The following is a 15,767-nucleotide window of genomic DNA, read 5'->3' on the forward strand; positions in this document are numbered from 1 at the left end:
AAGTTATGACTTATTAATTTTTATAACTAAAAATTGAGCTATATACTTTCTTAAACTTTTTATATTGGCTTATTTTTTTACTATTTTTCTAATTTTAATTTTAAAATTATAATTAAAATCACTTTAATTTAAATTTTCATACCAAACGAACCCTTTTAACTTTCTTGACACAGAAGCGTATAGCTCTTGTTTTGGATGGTCTTTAATTGGGAGCAGAAAAATTAAAACAATAAAGGAATGGCCAGGAAGTTTCTGCTTTCACTAGAAAAGGATGGTGCTTTTCTATAATTGAGTCGACATCATGGGCAACATCCATGGCCCGAGACGGTGAACCACCTTTCAATAAATTGAACTGTATGCGGAAGTTCCATTTACGACGAGGTTGTTCTTTTTCTTGCGGTTTCTGCACAAAGTTAGAAGCCAACCAATACAACCTTTTCTTTTTCTCTTTTTTTTTTTTTTTTATAAAACGATTATTAGTGTCATTTTGTCCCCCATCTTTTTTGTCACCCATTTTCTTTGTTAGGGTTGCTGTTAATGGGTTAGGTTGGTGCGAGATAAGAATTTTTCTTCTCCCATCTCAACGGGTGCGGGTTGCACATATTTAGCCTCAACGATGTTAGAAAAATTTCACAACCCAATAATGTTTGGGTTGGGTTGGGACGGTGCGAGGTGGGTTAGGTAGTCGGTTTCAACATTCAAAGGATCAAAGACTCAAAGTTCAATTCAACATTAAACATGAAGTAAAGTAGTCCATTCAACATCAAACATAAAGCCAACATAAATTAGTCGACACTCATAAATTAGTCTTAACATAAAATAAACATAGAAACTTAATTCAAATATGAAGAAAGTAGAGAGTAGAAATGAGTTGTCTGCCTAGGATTAGATATTAGAGGAGGCAAGCTATAGCGCGGGTTAGGTTGGGGTGTGCATGTCATTATAGGCCCAACCCACACCCCGTCCTAAAACTTCGGGCCAGACATTGAATGAGCCGCAAAAAAATATTTAATACTATAAATTACATTTTTTAGATTGGGTTGGGGTGGGGTGGGGTGGGTTGAGTCTGTGGGTTTTGCGGGTTTATGAACAGCCCTATTCTTTGTCACTATAAAAAGGAGAAAAAAGGATAAATATCTCTTAGGGTATGTGAGTTTAAATTTTTATTTTTTACTCTTGATTAATATCTTTTTTAATCAAATAACTATGATAATTAAAAGTGTATTAATAAAAAAATCTAGAATTATATACTTTAATAATAAGATTAATAATTTTCTCCTTTGAGAATCTCAAAACCCATCAATAGAATATGATTTATTCCATTTTATTCGAAGGATAAGTCCAGATCTCACTCATCCAACTAAGAAGTCGTTTGTTTCTTATATTTATTTTTTATTATGAATTATAAATTATGATTCTTTACAGTATTTTTTTTTATAAAAAATACACATAAAATGAGAATAATTATAAATAATAATTCTAAATATATAAACTAAACGTTCTCTGAGTCTTAATTCCTAAAGACGGATTATGGAGTATCGAAGGTTGACTACTATTATCAATATTTTTCCCCCTCAATTCATTAAATATAAGTGTAGGAATAAATACAACTTTGGGCCCGCAGAAACTTTGTACGGTAACTGAGTACATCCCACAATAGGAAAGACCTCATAGTATGATGGGGACAAGGGAGTATATTGAAACATAGGACTTTCATTGTTTTTTCTGTACCAAAAGAGTTCCTCCCATATTGGTAAAGTATTAATTTGACTCACCTTGAATTATAAACTTCACTATTCGGCAGTTTGAATTGATAAATGCCTAAAAATTACACGTACACAGAGAGATTGCAAGATGCTGATCATAAAGTATAATGAAGTTCTCAATGAGTGCGTAAATCTAAATTTTTATTATTAAAAAATATATTAATTAAAAATAAATGATAAAAAGTCACACCCATAAACTCTAGGGTATAACATCTTTTCTGCTTTTTGGGGTGAAATAACAAAAGAAAATATCTACTATATTATTCTTTTCAAATGCATTAATAAACATTTCGAGAAAAAGTGTTAAGTTGATTAAAATTTCCTTTTTTTTAGTTAAAAACTTATTTGTGGAGTGATAAAACAGAGGAGGTAATTAGTCTTTTCAAGAATAAAAATAGTCAGTGTTATCTTTTGGGAAGAAGTTGGTAAATAATTAGAATTGAATTTTGGTAAATCGGTTTACTCTGTGTTGATATTTAGGGCTATTTGTTTATAAACTCAAACTCAAATCATTGATTTTATTTTTTTCTCATGAAAAATTTAAATTTCAAACATAAGAATCAATAATCATAATTTCAGTATACCTTTCAATCGAGCCCTTAATAAATTCAGGATCCTCGGGATTTATTCCCTGTTTAAATTTGATAAATTGGAGTTTTACCGACATTTATTCTATGATTAAATTTAATAAATTTTGGATTTACCGGATTTACTTCTACGAAGCCCCAAACTAAACACTCAATATTTACTTAATATTTACTGTTTTCTATTTACATAATATTCACTAAAATGAACTCATTTTTTGTTCTTAGGAATAATCTTCTTGGGGAGTTTACTACAAATATTAATATATAGGCTATGAGTTTATAGCATCTATAACAAATATAATAACATATTTTTTGATAATTAAATATAATATCATATTGACTAAAGCTCATAATACTCTGTGTGGCTGAGTTTAAATGTATAATGAGAGTTTTGAACTTAATAATGATATTTGTTTTTAAGAAACATAACATGTATCATATCCATTCTAACAAACCAAAATCACAAAGTAATAAAATTAGATACCCATTCACAATATTTTGAAAATTTTAAAACAATCAAATTTTCCAATTGAACTCTCTCTCTCTCTCTAGCTCTCAAGATCGTGCGACTGGGGTTTTAAGTTTGAGATCGGTGGTGCCAGGCTCTAGTCCTTGAGACAGTGGCTCAAGTCATACGGGTCCAATTGGCCGTTGATAGGCGCGGTCTATGGGCAATAAAGGTGTAGATATGATGAGTTGGAGTATGGTGGCACCCTTGCAGTGGGGTCTTGGCCCCCTCATTGATATGGTGTGGGGGAGGAGCGGTGGGTGTCTTGGGGCTACTGGTGTTGGAATTGGAGGCATGACGAATTCTGCCGGTGTGAGGAGCATGAGGTTTACGATGAATATCTAGTATGAAGGCTTCGTTAGGTTGCTTTCACTTTCATTTTAGTCGCCGGTGGTAGTGATTATTCTGTGGTAACTCTGATCATATCTAGGTTCTTTGGCCTTCGTACTGTGGTGGCTAACTTGTTGCCGATTTTTCTTCCCGCCTGGCTGATGCCATTAAAGCTTTATTAGTATTTTGTTAATTTTAATAAATGCATTGTTTTCACATGTTTATGTATTATAACAACGGAGGTAGTTTTCCTACATTTTGATTTATGTGTGTCTCCCGTCTGAGTTAGTTATCAACTGTGTGTGTTCGTTTACGACTATATTTATATTTAGACTGCGTCCTTTGTTTCCTCAATATTTAGTGTTTGGTCTTAGTTGACTGGTTTTATCCATTGACTATAGGGATTATTTGTAACGAGTTTTGATCACACTAGATTTTGTTTGTGCTAAGCGAGACTTTTCTCGTTGGGTCCCGGCACTTATGTTAACCCTTAGTTTCATCTGTCTTCATTGGTGATCTAGTTAATGTGCAAAGTAGGATTCCTTTGTAATTGGTGATCATTTGCGACTATTATTAATTATGTAATATGTTAATTTTGAATGAAATCTTTCTTTAAGAAAAAATCCAATTGAACGTATTCTCATAATATCTCTATCTCATTACAATATCTTTAATAAAGAATATTAGTAAGGAAACGATATCAATATTCAATATTTCAATTCCATCGAAATTGTCCGAGCCATGTCATTAAAATAGAAGTAATGTCATTATAAAAAAGGTCAAAATCTATGCATACAAACTCAACATCAAAAGAGAAAGTACACAAAGCCATAGATATAACAATAAACATTCTTCGAACACGTACACAAAAGCATGTTGTTAAAATAAAATCAATCATTAAACGTAAAAATACACACCCTAGTCCCCAAGTACTTTAAACGTAAAAAATTCTGTGAATTAATGAGTATAGATATTAAATTTATTTTTTAAAAAAAAATTGATATGAAATATCTTATCCTATTGAGAAATATTTAAGAATAATTTTCCAAATTTAAAAACGTCCTATAAGTCAAAGGTAGTACCCAAAATATCAAATTCTAAGAATGAACTATATATGTGATACTCTAGAAAGGCAGCCTAAAAAAAAAAAAAAAAAGAAAGGAAAGACTTTTTTTTTGTTTATTATAAAAATGTTAACTCCTTAATTACTCAGAATAGTGCTATTAGAAGAAGACAGGTCATCAAAATAGCAAAAAACGTCACTGTAGGACTGAATGTGAAAATAAAAATGTACCTTAGTTTGTTGCTTCCTAAGGATCAAAATGAAAGATTTTTAGTATTTGTAAGTTTACTCCCATAGATATAAAAATAGAAAGTAATGCAAAGTTCTTTAGGAAATTAAAGTGGAAAAAAACACTTCAATGAATCAAGGTTACATGCCTGTCATTTAATATATGGTTCCAAAAAAAGTCATCTTTCCATTTCGTATCCCGTGACAACATTTATATTGTTTCCTTTAATGTGTTATTTCCAACAACATTTTTTTTTTTTTCAAACGTTCACATTATATGAGTAATACTAAGCATTGCTTTTCCATAAAAATAAAAAAATGCTTAGCATTGCTTTATTTGTCAAATTTTGTTTACCAACATGGTATAGTAATTATCAACTTTCTGAGTATGATATATATATATATATATATATATATATTTTTTTTTTTTCCCTGTCAACATGGTATAGCAATTATTACACATGCGCTATAATTATTCCATGGCGATATATTTGGAAGGATTTTCTTTCTATAGTTCTCTTTGTGAAAAGTCATTTTCAAAAGAGAAAGAGGAAAATTAGAAATACCACCCAATGTGGTTAAGAATATTATTTATATCATGACATTTAAAAATAAATAATTATCATTTAATTTATTGACGGTAAAAATACGTTAACAATGAATTTATGAATCTTTCTACTAATTAATAGAGATTACGCTAAAAGGGTTCGTTTAGTTCGCTGATTCGAGTTTTTAATTCGAATTAAGATGTGACTTTATGTGAGAACTTTTTACTGTAACAAAAAAGTTAAATGTAACTGTTTCTGAGAGCTTTTTACTGTATCAAAAACGGTGTGAGCAAAACTTAATTAATGCAAGAAAATAGAAAAAAAACACATAAATTTATAGTGGTTCACTCTTAATTATGAGAGTTACACCTACTGTAAGGGAGAGAGGAGAAAATAATCACTAAATGAGAAAAGTTTACAACACTAATGTTCAGAGTGAGATGGGATTTTCTTCTATTAAATCCTCTATTTATAGTCCTTTTAGATAACTCCTAATTATATTCTGATTAAGAAACCTTGATTCTTTATATCCCTTAAAACATGGGATATTTAGACCAGTCATTTACTTTTCTCAAAGAAAGGAGTGAGTACCTAAAGATATAAGTTGCCACAAGAATGGAAAAAGAAACTTTCCGGGAAAAAAAAAAGGGGGACTTCAGGGAAAGAATGGAAAGAGGAAACTACCTACTAAAGAAAAACTTCAGCAAACACCCAGCTGTCAAATATTTAACCAATAGAACGAGGTTAAATAATTATTAGAATAAAAACTTCATTAGATTCGAGTTATTATTACAAGGGGAATAACATGATATGCAAATCTTGTCCATAATATTAATGATAATGATCGATTTTTTTTTAAATGAAAAGGTAATAATTATCGATTATGTTTAGCCGAGTTAATGACAATTCAACTTTTTTTTTTTTTTTTTGAACATTCTTACATTTTGAAATACTTTAAGGGCATGTTTACATGTCATGAAAGAACTACAAGGAAAAGGAATTTTCACTTTTAACCCCGATTTACATGTTTACCAAAAAAAATTTACCAAACCATGAGAGGTTTGGTTCATGGATTAGAATCATGTGATTATAATTATTTTTAATTTATGTGTATTTTTTATAAGAAAAAATATTATAACGAACCGTGAATCATGATCCGAATCAAGAAACGAATCTATTACTAAACATCTACTTTTGTTTCTAATTACATTTCTAAATACTGAAAAAACACTACAAATTTTTTTTTCTTTTCTTATTTATTTATTATTTTCATTTTCCTTTCAACAAATAATCTACTAATTTTCTATAATTCACAAATAAATAAATAAATAAATAAATTTCTCCTGGTCCCACAGGCACACGTACGCTACGCTTGATAGGTTGATCAGAAAATCGAGAGAAAGCCGAGAAAATAAAAAATAAAAAATAAAATCATTTCCATTCTTGCCGTCATTATCACAGTAATTAGCAGTCCCACGTGCACTTAATTCTGTCCTACTCCTAATTTCCTTTTCTCTTTCCTTCATTACATCAATAGCTTCTCTCTCTATATGTGTATATATATATTCGAAGTTGCAACTCCCAACAAGAACCCTAATTCCTTCTCGAACCCCAATGCTCTCTGTCTCAGCCATCCCAAGGTAATAAACACCATATACATACATAGATACATACAATATATATATACACACACACACACATGCATGTGCTATATCGGTGTGTGAAATAAATGCGTAGAGAAACGATCGGCTTTTGCGGATTGTGGTGTTTCGTCAATTATGGCTTTCGACGATTTCGCTGTGGTTCTTCTGCCATTTTTGTCTGCTTAGAGGAGCTTCTGCATATTGTATTTATATATCTATGTATGTATGTATATGCATAGTTGTAGTACTACTCTGTGTGTGTTTTGTGCGATTTGCTTCTGGAAAAAGTTCAATTCGTGGTCGTAGCGAAAATAGAAAAAGCTTTGTCGTACTAGTACTATACTACTGCTAATAGTACAGTTCGCTAGTCTCACTCAAATTTTCTTCTCTCTCTATCTCTCGTAGTAAATCTCGCTGCCATGCCTTTCCGACTTTTTCCCGGAAAATCCACATTTTCTCTCCTTATTCAGGAAAATAATTATTTTTTTGAATTTTTCTGTGGATTTTTCTTTGTTTGGATCGAGGAGAGAATCGGTCGTATTATTACTTGCGGTAGAATCATTAGGAGTTGATTGAGAATTTGAGATTCGAGATTTGAGGTGGTTTCTCGGACTTCGCGAGATGTTTTAAGCCTTTTCTTGTTTTTCTGCTTTTTTTCTGTGCTTTGTTTCGAAGCTGACAATCTGGTCTCTAATGGCCGTCGTTTGCCTATTCTACAGTGGAAAAGAAAAGCCTATAAACCTAGTTCCCGTGAGCCTTTAATATCTCCCTTTCTCTCTCCTCTCTCTCTCTCTCTCTCTCTATACCGGGGAAGTCAAATTCACACCGCTTTTTGCTCACCTCCTTCATATCGACGGCTATTGTTACTTTCTGATTGATTTGATGTGATTCAAATTCACTTTATCTATGTCTCCTCTCTCTTCTTTCTCTCTCTAAAGCAGGTTCTGAAGAGTACTTCAGGCTCTTCTCCAGGCTTCTAATCTGCCGTGACGATTTAAAACGAGTTTTCAGACCGAGTCGTGGTCGATTCCTTCAACTCTTTCCGGCTTTTTGGCTTTCACAAAGCGATGGCGGCTTACCGAGTCACTGCGGCGATCTTCGTCGGAGCAGCACTGGTATTGCTTCTTTGGTTTCTCTCAGGTAATTGTACGGACCAAGACTCTCCGAAAACACCAGATAATCTTTACGTTGTTTTTTTTTTCTTTTATAATTTATTATTATTAATAATGGTTTTTAATTACGATATTTTATTCTCTTGCTTCGTTTTGCTTTTTTTTTTTTGAAAAATAAAAAATAAAAAAAAAATTTGTCTGTTATTTGCTATTCTTTCAGCGACAACGATGGGGTCTCTTCTAATTCCTTGTTCTTGTCTCTCTTTACTGTTGATCATTATAATTATAAAAAGAAAATAAAATTGATTCTCTTCTTTCTCATAATTTGTAATTTCAGGTTTCACTAACGACCGTTTCGCCATGGGACTAAGCTCGCGGAGCTCTGAAATAGGGCTTAACAACACTCTCACTGTAACTCACCGCAAGCTTCTTGGTGGTAATTAAGAGAAACTTATTCATTTACTCTTTTCTTTTTTCATAGTTTTGGCACTGTCTTAGCAAAGCTTCATATGGATATCTTCAATTGAGATAATTGAATTTGTTCTTAGAAAATTTCTGAAGAAAATTCTTAGATGACCAATTTTTGGTTTCACCATTTGGTTTCCATGAACGTCACAGCATATGTGTACGTTCAATTTGTCAGAAGTTCACGCCCATTTCTCGTTACGGTGGTGCTAACGTGCGCTGGTAGCTATGTGGACCCTATCCTTTACATCCTCTCTCTTTGTTTTTTTAAAATAAAAATTTGGTTTGGTCTTTTCTTTTTGTTTATTGTTGTTGGGGTATGGTCTGAAAAAGTATTGGCATTTAGGTCGGTCTGCATTCACTATTGTGGGCGATTTAGCACACCTAATATCCATTAGCTTAATTTAGTATTGTTTTGGGATGTCAAGATGTGTTAACTAAATGATTGTTTAGGTAAATTCAGCGCCCTTTGAAAAGAAGAGAATGGAAAGTGACAAAATAAGATAAATAGTAAACTAATGCATTGATTGAATTCTTTAATTTTTTTTTTCCAAATACAAACTTTGAGATAAATGAAAAGAATGAGCTACAGGGAAAGTAAAGCAAAAGCGTGGTAACTCAATTGTCTAGCCTTTTGGATTGGTTTGTCTTTTTTGTCGTATGGATCTGGTAAATCACGTCCTAAAAAGCGTCTTTTGTCTATGGCCGCCTCACCCTATTGGTGGGTGTATGGTCCATCATATCACATACACAGATACACTATATATGTTGTCTTAATTGTCTCCAAAGTTTAAAATCATGAATGCATATATAGCCTTTCACTGTTGAGAATTTATGGCGATGGTTTTGATTTATATTGCCTTTTTTTTTTTCCTCACAGCCAAAGATCAAGTGGAGGAACCAAACCGAATTAGGGGAGATAACTACTGTACGAAGTCGGATATATTGATAAACCAAGGCCCCACAGCCCCACTCCCAAGTGGCATACCCACCTACACAGTTGAAATCATGAACGTGTGCGTCACGGGCTGCAACATGTCTAGGATTCACCTCAACTGTGGCTGGTTCAGCTCGGCCAATCTCATCAACCCAAAAGTCTTCAAACGCCTCAAGTATGGTGACTGTCTTGTTAACGACGGCAATCCCTTGATCAACGGTCGTACTATCTTCTTTCAGTATGCCAATACTTATCCCTACCCACTATCAGTTTCCTCGGTTTCCTGCAGTTAGTCACAGTTTCGGCTGGCTTTCAACACGTAAAAAAAAAAAAAAAAAAAAAACAGTAGTACGTACTACGTCAATCATATAAAGCACCCAAAGCAGGATTTGGGGTATGGTCAATTGTTGATATACTTGATGCCCATTTTGCCTTTTCTTGTGGTTCTGCTTTTGCTTTATATCTTTGATGGTTTTGAGCGGTTTTTTCGGTTTTCTATTGATCACGAGATTTTTATACTGTAAAGAGGTCTTTTGGGTCGTTGGTTTAGGTATATTTTGTCCAGAAAAGTTGCGGTTTTGCTTATGATCTTCGTAGGATTTGTTGGAACTAATTTGTTTGGTTTTTGTACGAGATTTTTATACTATATATATATATATATTTTGCTGAAAGGTTAATATACTATATGGTGGTTTACATATATGGGGGACAAGAGTTTAAAGTTGTGATTAGAGGAATATTCGTTTTTGTTTGTTTCTCAGGAAAACGTGGTAAAGAGAATGAATTTGCTCCTGACAGTGATATATGCTCTATATTGTTTTGGACACGATATAACATATATAGGTCTTAATGAGAATTTGTCTCCATTGTCTTAAATTGTTAGCTAGCTTTTTCTCGCGAAGCTCACAATGATCGTATTCAATTTACAGCGGCCTTACTAGCAAAAGAAGGAAAAAAAAAAGTTGACTTATTAGAGGAAGTTATGGTCAACATGCACGAGCCCATGGTTTACATATATATATTTTAATAATTGCCCATGGTTTACAATTACAATGCCCAATTGAACAATCAATATTTCTCTCCTGAGATTTTCATCTTGCATGTAACTATGCAAGTGCTCAATTTGTTTTGCATGCATGAAAGCTTAAAATAGATGAGCAATTTGTGATTACCATTATATTTCATGTCGAGCGTTTGAGCCAGTTAGAAATCTTGTGAAAGCTACACTCGTAGGCGTTTCGACTATCTGAAATTAGCAGTACGTTTTTCCTTTATTCATTTATGGTCAAGGTAGCTTATCTTATAAATGATTTATTAACTTAAACCTAAAAATGAAAAAATGATCAAACAGAAAAAGCATATATAACACTAGAAAATTGTTATTCGTCGAGTTGCATTTACAGAATGATGGGTCACGAGTTAGTAAAAAAAAAAAAAAAGGAAGCCCACCCTGTGTTTTTATAGGGAGAAAGAGAGAAATATGTCAAGACTTGAGATAAATTAAAATTAATAGGTCAATAGTTTACATAAGTTAATAAATATGCCAAATTACTATTTTTGTCCATAATTTGTCAAGTTATGATTCATAACCAGACAAGTTATTGTCCATAATTGTCCATAACTAGTCTGACTATGAACCATAACTTGATAAGTTTATCAATAACTTGTCTGGTTATGAATCATAACTTGATAAGTTATGACCTATTAATTTCTATAACTAAAAATTAGCCTATATATTTTCTTAAATTTTTCATATTTACATATTTTCTACTATTTTACGTTTTTATGGGGATGAATAGGGGTAATCAGTGACTATAATTCCCAGTTAAAATTGAAATCCATTAAGTACAAGCCTTGTCAGGGAAAAAAAAAAAAGAGAAAAGGAAACTATTAGCTCTCTTTTATTATTGTTTGACAGCCTAGCTGAGGTCCAGCATAGGCACTGCAAAGAGTTGTAATTGTTTGGTGAAATGCAATGAGCATCATGGCCACCAAATGCACATCCAAATCGAATAAACTGAATGAAGAGTATGGGATTACCAATAATTGTTTTCATTTATTTGTGTGTTTTATTACAAAATTTAGAATGCTAATTTAGTAGGCCATGAACGTACGCTAATTTAAGGGGCTCATGTAAAAGTGGAATTAGGATAATCCTAATGTGAACCTTAATGGTAGTGACTTTGATTTTCGATTTTTCACATACGTATACTATTAGATGATTCTACTAAGGTTAATCTGATGATTTGACGGGTTAAAATCAAGTGTTGATTGTTAAAAAAAGTACATATTTACTTTTAAATGTAATTTTAAAGCATACATTTGTAACACTTTAAAATTAAGGGTATATGTTTGCTAAATAAATGTAAAATAGAAGGACAAAAAATAACCCAAAAAAAAAAAAAAAATCAAAGTTTGCATTTTTTATTTATTTATGAAAAAGTTTGCATTTACATATAACCACTGTTAACTTGTTGCGAAGCTTTAGACCCACTTCGCAACTTTCGCAATGTCTCGCCGTTTTTGCTGTGTCAATATGGCCGTCTCCCTCAACGACAAGAAGAACTACACTCTGCACAAATCTGAACGGGCTTTCAATGCCGCCAAGGTACACTTTCCCTTTCCCTTTATCTTGATATATATATATATATATGTGTGTGTGTGTATCTCTCTCTATATATATGTAGCTCTTTCTCTCTCTCTCTCTCTCTCTCTATATATATATATGTATATATAGAATGTTGTCGTAGTTGATGCTTTTGACCTTTTATAAGCGTGAGAATAACTGGGATTGGATGGTATTGTTGAGTTCTCATATTAGATGCGCAAAACGTTTCTGGATTTTATAAGGCTGATTGGGATTTGATTTGATGTTGCTAATTTAGCTTTAATTGGGATTTTGCTTGTATGTAAGCAAACAAGAGATCAAATTGGAGTTTTGGGGTGGTCTCATTTTGGAGTTTCAATTCAAAAGTTCATTCCTTTGCAATGGTTCTCATTTCCATTGTCTTTGCTGAATAGTTTCATGTTTACTTGAGAAAACTTGGTACAGAATAAAGGTGTTTTATGAAGTTTCTTCTGAGGTGAAAAAGACAATGTAGTATTCGTTCTTGTTGATGGCTGAATTTTAGCTTGGTTGCGGTTCTAAAGTTTGAACTTAGTCTCTGTGAGTTAACTACAATTGGTGAATTGTTGGACTAGATACTAATTGCTGAGTGATAATTTAGGGTGTTTTTATTAGTAATTGGATATTCTAAATGCAATTTATTGTGCATAGTATTTATGTTTTCCTAAGTTGTGCCACATTTGTAAGAAATTTCTTAACAGAACTTCTGAAATGTGAGTTGAACATTTGAAGTAAATGATGTTAACCTCTGTTTTCATATGGACATCTTATATATGGTAGTTATTTTAACTGAGAGCAAATTATGTTTTAAACTCTCTAATTAGTTTCCCATGAAAACTTTCTTCGGGAGTTGATGCCTGGAGGTGTAAATTCGCCTGTCCGTGCTTTCAAATCTGTTGGAGGCAACCTGTTGTCTTTGATTCCGTCAACGGTTCTCGCATGTGGGATATCGACGGCAATGAGTACATTGACTATGTGCGTTCCTGGGGTCCTGGAATCATTGGACATGCAGATGTTGAGGTTCTATTCTCTTTGGAATCTAATGTGCTTTCAATTATTTTATAGATCGTTGCATTTTTTTTTTCAAGTGTGTGTTGTAAGAACATGTTAGAATTTCTTCCTTAATTTTTATTTTCCAAAGAGAAGATCCTGTATCTGTGGCACAGATCTTTGTTCAGGGTTCTATTTTATTTTACCCCTTCAAAATTGGTAAATTGGTAACACAATATTTTTGGTGGACCCTTGATTTCTTTGCTATTATGTCTTTGCCCTTTCTTTGATAGTGCCTTAGAACTTCTATTTTTGCTATTGTACTCGAATCATTTTGATCTGGCGCTTGCCTGCAGGTTCTCGAAGCCCTTGCAGAAACGATGAAGAAAGGAACAAGCTTTGGTGCCCCTTGCCTTCTATAAAACACACTAGCAGAGATGGCGATTGCAGCTGTTCCAAGCATTGAAATGGTTCGATTTGTGAACTCGGGTACAGAAGCATGTATGGGTGTGCTCAGGCTGGCCCGTGCTTACACTGGCAAGCTGAAAGTCATCAAGTTTGAGGGCTGTTACCATGGTCATGCCAATCCATTCCTTGTCAAGGCTGGTAGCGGTGTTGCCACCTTAGGACTATCCAAGTCGCCTGGTGTTCCCAAAGCTGCCAATATCAACACTCTAACTGCCCCCTATAACGACCTCAAAGCTGCGGAAAATCTCTTCGAGGACCACAAAGGAGAGATTGCAGCGATTATCCTTGAACCTGTTGTTGGCAACTCTGGCTTCATTCCTCCTAAGCCAGACTTTCTTACTGGCATCTGCAAACTCACCAAAGACAATGGCGCTCTCCTCATATTTGGCGAAGTCTTGACTGGATTCCAGTTTGGCTTCTGGCGGAGCTCAGGCATACTTTGGCGTGACTCCGGACTTGACGACATTGGGGAAGATCATTGGTGGAGGTCTTCCAGTTGGTGCATATGGAGGGAAGAGGGAAATCATGGAAATGGTGGCGCCAGCAGGTCCTATGTACCAAGCCGGGACCTTTAGTGGAAGCCCATTGGCAATGACTGCAGGGATACACACCCCTAAAGCGTTTGAAGCAGCCGGGAAGCTACGAGTACTTGGACAAGATCACCGGCGAACTTATTCGAGGGATTTTGGATGCCGGGCGAAAAGACTGGCCATGCAATGTGTGGCGGGTACGTAAGTGGGATGTTTGGGTTTTTCTTCACAGAAGGGCCTGTGCACAACTTTGCAGATGCAAAAAAGAGTGACACAGAAAAGTTTGCAAGGTTTCATAGGGGAATGCTGGAAGGTGTATATCTTGCACCTTCACAATTTGAGGCTGGGCTTACAAGTTTGGCTCACACTTTTGAAGACATCCAACAGATAATCAGCGTAGCAGAAAAAGTTTTAATGCAGATTTAAAATATTTTACCCGTTTGGTTCATATAGATTTGAACATAAATTCAAAATTTTGACGCAGTTCTTTTGAACCATGTCTCAAACATGTTCGTACTCCTAACAAACCAACCAAATTTGACGTGGTTTCTTTCTTGACTAATAAATTAAATATTTACTTGTTAATTCTTTTGGACTTAACACGCTATCACTCGCAAAATTCTCCACCAAACCCGTAAACAAAAATGTTTTATGTCTTGTTTAGTTTGAGGATTCGAGTTGAGATGTGATTTTATGTAAGAGCTTTTCATTGTAACAAAAAAGTTGAATGTGACTTTTTGTGAGTTTTTAACTGTAACAAAATTAGAATTGAAAACTCGAATTAGTGAAATGAATGAGGCCTTAGTAAGTAATAGTTTATTTGATTGTTTATTCTTAATTGAAAATCCTCTAACCCCTCTGCCAACACCAAACTCCTTGCTATAGTGAACAACGTTGCAGCGGTATCTTAATTTGAAAGCGTTCATTTATATTCACCTCTAAAATTTCGACATATAGCGTAATCTAATGACTAAAATATTTTAGAAATAAGAAAAAAATATTATTGTCGTAATTGCAAATTAAATTATAATATAAAAAGTGAAAATCGTTCTAGTAATTACGTACTATTTCTAAAGTATTTTAAAAACCAGTAAATTTCAATTTTAATTCCACTCTTCTGAACATGCATGCCAATGCAATCTGATTTCATTTTCTTAAAAAAAAAAAAACAAAAAAAACAAAAAAAGTGCAAATTGGACTAGTACCAGTTGGGCTGGTCCCGGCCCACTTGTGTGGTGGTCATTATTGTAGAAGAGAAAAGGGAAAAAACCAAAAATAACACTCAATAGGCTAAAAAAAATTTATTTATACTACCCCACTAAAAAATAAACAGTTACAACTCAATTAATAAGAAGAAGAAAGTAAAAAACAAGAATGACACTCATGATAAATTTTTATAAAACCAAGATAAATTATGTATTTTTTAGGAAAAATTGGTGAATTCATATTAAAAAATTAAAAAAATTATTTTTAAGAGTGCATGACTTTAGATTTTTATCTCTAATTCTTAATTAATATCTTTTACTAATATAATTATTTGACTAAAAAATTATTAATTAAAAATAAAAAATAAAAATCTTAATTTATGTATTTTTAAGAGATATTTATCTCATTTCTCCGTTTACATTTAATTTTTACCCTCTATTTTTATTTAATATCTATTTGACTAATATAGTTAATAAAATTAAAGATGTGTTTTTAAGAAGTATTTGTCTTTTGTTTTTTTTCTTAGGGAAATAGTAAAAAATAAGCCAATATGAAAAACTTAAGAAAGTATATAGGCCAATTTTTAGTTATAGAAATTAATAGGCCATAACTTGTCAAGTTATGGTTCATAACCAGATAAGTTATGGACAAATTTCTCAAGTTATGGTTCATAGCCAGACAAGTTATGGACAATTATGGATAATAACTTGTCAAGTTATGGTTCATAACCAGACAAATTATGGACGAAAACAGTAATTTA

At 33.1% G+C, this 15,767-nt stretch overlaps 1 protein-coding gene and 1 pseudogene across 1 annotated transcript; both read left to right on the forward strand.

Annotated features, from left to right (window-relative positions):
- The first annotated feature begins 7,740 nt into the window (after positions 1-7,740).
- Positions 7,741-9,498, forward strand: LOC21392171 (TPD1 protein homolog 1). Its single transcript, XM_010095626.2, has 3 exons — positions 7,741-7,813; positions 8,123-8,221; positions 9,131-9,498. Exons 1-3 carry the CDS (start codon positions 7,741-7,743, stop codon positions 9,478-9,480), a joined length of 522 nt encoding a protein of 173 aa, XP_010093928.1. The 3' UTR covers positions 9,481-9,498.
- A 2,210-nt stretch (positions 9,499-11,708) lies between these two features.
- Positions 11,709-14,232, forward strand: LOC21392172 (annotated as a pseudogene).
- Positions 14,233-15,767: the final 1,535 nt, after the last annotated feature.

Source organism: Morus notabilis, unplaced genomic scaffold (genome assembly GCF_000414095.1).
Source record: "Morus notabilis unplaced genomic scaffold, ASM41409v2 Scaffold2427, whole genome shotgun sequence".
Lineage (NCBI taxonomy): Eukaryota > Viridiplantae > Streptophyta > Magnoliopsida > Rosales > Moraceae > Morus > Morus notabilis.